This window comes from Triticum aestivum, chromosome 2B, assembly GCF_018294505.1.
Source record: "Triticum aestivum cultivar Chinese Spring chromosome 2B, IWGSC CS RefSeq v2.1, whole genome shotgun sequence".
NCBI classification, from domain to species: Eukaryota; Viridiplantae; Streptophyta; class Magnoliopsida; order Poales; family Poaceae; genus Triticum; species Triticum aestivum.
The window spans coordinates 797,968,380-797,972,288 of record NC_057798.1 but is presented as its reverse complement, the minus strand read 5'-3'; the positions used below and the strand labels follow the sequence as shown (position 1 = coordinate 797,972,288).

At 41.1% G+C, this 3,909-nt stretch overlaps 1 protein-coding gene and 1 long non-coding RNA gene across 2 annotated transcripts; both read right to left on the bottom strand.

The window, feature by feature from the left end:
* Window positions 1–1,214: 1,214 nt before the first annotated feature.
* On the bottom strand, window positions 1,215–1,828 carry LOC123042853 (uncharacterized). Its single transcript, XR_006418912.1, has 3 exons — window positions 1,632–1,828; window positions 1,421–1,553; window positions 1,215–1,327 (listed from the first exon to the last, which is right to left on the bottom strand). It is a non-coding gene; the product is annotated as an uncharacterized lncRNA (long non-coding RNA).
* An 88-nt stretch (window positions 1,829–1,916) lies between these two features.
* LOC123039701 (cysteine-rich receptor-like protein kinase 26) lies at window positions 1,917–3,909 on the bottom strand. Its single transcript, XM_044462745.1, has 5 exons — window positions 3,289–3,909; window positions 2,891–3,152; window positions 2,511–2,739; window positions 2,259–2,409; window positions 1,917–2,150 (listed from the first exon to the last, which is right to left on the bottom strand). Exons 1-5 carry the CDS (start codon window positions 3,547–3,549, stop codon window positions 1,917–1,919), a joined length of 1,137 nt encoding a protein of 378 aa, XP_044318680.1. The 5' UTR covers window positions 3,550–3,909.

The following is a 3,909-nucleotide window of genomic DNA, read 5'->3' as shown; positions in this document are numbered from 1 at the left end:
ATTGGAGAGCTGACAAACGTGCGAACCAGGACCTATCGGTGATCTGCGGCACGGTGAGCCAGTGCATCGACCCCAACCCGGCCAAGCGGCCGTCGATGTAGATCATTGTGGGGGGCCTGGAGACCGGCATCGACCTCTCAGGGGCTGACATCCTCAAGGAGTCCTCCCTGGCATGGGTGGAGCTCACGTTCTCATTGTAGTACACGCCTCACCTGGATCTACTGTATATTTTCGTCAAAGCTAATACTGATTTCTTGCATGCTGCCTTCTCCACCTCCTTGGCTCTATTTATAAATCGCTTGCTAAAGTTGGCGAGCCGGCGTTTTGGGTTTATCTCAGATCGCAGAACGCTTGGCCGCCATGCAATTCCGTGTGGCTTAGTCGTGTGGGGGCTCAGAGATGCAGTGCTGTCCCCTTCCTGACATGATGTTGCACCATGTTCTGCGTTTGATTGTGTTGGACAGTTTGTGTGGTGAATGTGATGGGGGGCAGTGGTGACGCCTCCGTGTTTGCCGGCCATTAGAGTTGAGGATAGGCAAATGCCATTCTCTAGATCCCCTGCGATGGTCTGCAATGATGGTCTCTGGGAACGGAGGGGTTCGAGGCACCGTCTCACCACACCGCAGATCACAGCAAGGTGATCAGGTCTCACGTTGGTCAGCTCCGGGTCGACCAGCTTACTGATCTCCTTGGGCTGCTGGAGGTACTTGATAGCCTACAAAAATATGTAGGTAATCAGACTGAGCAGTTTCAACTTTCGCTACAAGTACAATAAGAGGTTGTTTCAACATTTCATTTCATGTTATCTATGATCTTTGAGGTTGGGGAAATTCATATCGGCTCACCCAGCGAACCAAATATCCATTGTCCTTGCAGTAAGGAAGCCGTCCACTAATGATCTCCAGCAAAATCACTCCAAAAGCAAATGAATTGCATTGGACTTCACTAGGCTTGTCCTTCAAAAAGTCCAGGTGACCAGGGAAAGAGGATTCATTATTCGAGTGGCCGAGCGTCTTCGAATGCTTGGAAAACATTGTTTTCCAGCATTCAAAATCAACCAGCTGAAAACAACCACGGGAAAGTAAAATGGTCAATACACCAAGTTAGATAGTATATGCACTTGAAAAATAAGCTTGCGAGGAAGATTAATGAAATACACGCATATGTACCTTGGGAGTAAAATCTTCTGTAACATAAACTGACTTGGAGTTCAGCTTCGATATAGTGGATGGAGGTTGCAGCTCACTGTGCAAATACCTTAAACCTTTGGCAATACCGGTGGCTATTTTCATTCGTCTGTCCCAAGATAATTGAGCTGCTTTCCCATCTAAAGGAAAAAACTATCGAGATCAAGTTTACGACCCATGTAAAATGCAATAATTTGGCAGAATATAACTATACACAAAAGAGGCTGCCTTACGGTGTAGGTGCTCATATAGGGTCCCATTTGATGTGCATTCAAAGACAACCATCCTGTAAAATGGGTCACTTTCTCTGCAATAACCCATAAACTTTGCTATGTTCTCATGCTTTAACGTTGCCAGATCAATAACCTAAATGATTCTCCATTTAGTTTCTTGACAAGTCCAGACAAAAAAAAATCTTTGCTCTATATTACTGTAGAAAGCTACCTTCTTTTGGTATAAAAGTTCATATTGGCTAGTCCAATGATCTTCACGGGCACATAATGGTATAATAGAAACCTCAGGCCCATCCTTGATTGTTCCTTTGCAGACTACAGAGCCAACAATGTTGCTAAAATCTCTATGAGCTATTTGAAGCTCTTGGCAACTTAACTTTGTCAAATTTTTCGGCATACCAAAATCTGCAGAAAGCATGAATAAGTACATTACAATAATACATGGAATGCAAACCAATCAATTTATTGAGTACTAAATTTATTTTAAAACTTGATACTAACCCGTACTTCCAAAAAGTCTAGATGATGTCTCCACATTTGTAACGTCAAAGTCAATACTTTCCAGACCTTGAAGCATATTGATAATTTTCATTATTCGAGGCCTTTCTGCACGCTCAAAGTTCATGCAGATTAGAGCTACCTGAATGCATCTTTTTATCTGTTGGCATTCTATTTCTAAGGACCTATATCCGGGTGCTCTCTCTAGTGTATTTCTCCATTTCTTAAGTGTCTGTCAAATCAGAACAAATATCTAAAATATGAGCATGAAAATGTAACGTGCAACATCATCTCTTTAGAAAAGGATCTATATCTTAAATGTGAAACAAAATTTTCTTACATCCTCAATAAATTCATATGAAGAATTTGGAGTAACATCCACGTAATCCCTCCGTCCCGTTATTATCTCGAAGATTATTACACCCAAACTAAATATGTCTGACTTTCGTGTAATTGTACCGCTGTGTAGGAATTCTGGTGCCATGTAACCACTGAATCGCATCACGAACATAAACTTGAATTGTTAATGTGAATGTAAATGGAACATATCTTTCTTACGAAAAAGAAAAGGTAATGCATTACATCAACTCACAATGTTCCATCACGAGATGAAGTGCAAATAGTTTGTTCTTTGTCAAGCAGTCTTGATAGACCGAAGTCTATAATTTTTGGCTCCATACTATCATCGAGCATTATGTTGGCAGGTTTTAGGTCCAAGTGTACAATTGGTTTATCATTTTGCAAATGAAGGTGACGCAAACCATTGCAAATCCCCATGATTATTTTGTAACGTGTGCTCCATTCAAGTCCAGAAGATTCATCTGCATTGTAACCAAAATATGCTACCATAAATTTTACTGTGTTCTCACTATATGTAAAATATGCTTTTTATTATCTATGCTCAAAGTTCAAAAACTACAGTCTCAAACAGATATTAAAAAGAGAAACAACATCCCATATTAAATGTAGTACCTGATAGATACTTGTCGAGGCTTCCTTTGGGTAGATACTCCAAGCAAAGCAACCTTTCCGCCATCTCTGCAAAAATATATTTTCCATTGTACTCCAAACACGCATTCTTTATTTCATAGCAGTAGCCTACACATCGCACTATATTGGGGTTCCTAACGATCATAAGATGATAAACTTCATTCTCAAATTGCTTCTGTGGGCCTGGCATTAATGACGATACAATCTTCTTCACAGCAATCATTTCCCCATTATGCAGCACCCCCTGGTCAAAGCTTATCTTGTATTAATTTCTATGTATGGATATGCCTTTTTGGGTCAACTATAGTTCCATATGTTTGAAAGGTAGACAAAGGTAAGTTTGACAAAGCAATACACACAACAGTAGACTATAATATTACCTTATATACCACACCAATACCACCATGTCCAAGTATTCGATCTTCAGAGAAGTTATTTGTGACTTCTTTCAAATGTTGCAGTGGTATACTATGTGGTCTTGAACTCTGATCCTGTAATATGCTTTCCATATTATTAGAACTATTGATCATCCCAAGCGTGTTTGAAGCTGCAATGTGTGGGTCATCAGTGGTATATACTTTCAGAGCCAATGTCCCTTTGACACGCGAGAACATCTGGTGCTTATTCAGTGGATAAGGCATAACAACAGCATCTGAGAAGGGCACGAATGAGGTCCCAGCAATTCTAACCTTGCCAAGCAAGGACCTGGAGCCTTCAACAGGTTTGTTGACATAGCAGACACATGCTTCACTGAGGGTTTTCCTTCTTTTCGAAAAAAAGTAGACACATGCTTCAAGAGAAAGCTCGGGAAGATGCGACGGATCAGACAAGTGAAAGCAGAAGCGTTCGTTCCACACTGGGTTTAGATCCTTCAGCTTGACGGTCGTGCAAAAACGCTGACCACCAAATTTAAGCTTGACATAGGCACTCACAGAACCTTTCCCATACTTAGGAAACAAATCTTGAGCACTTGCCACCTCCACGATCAACTTGTGTGTCGA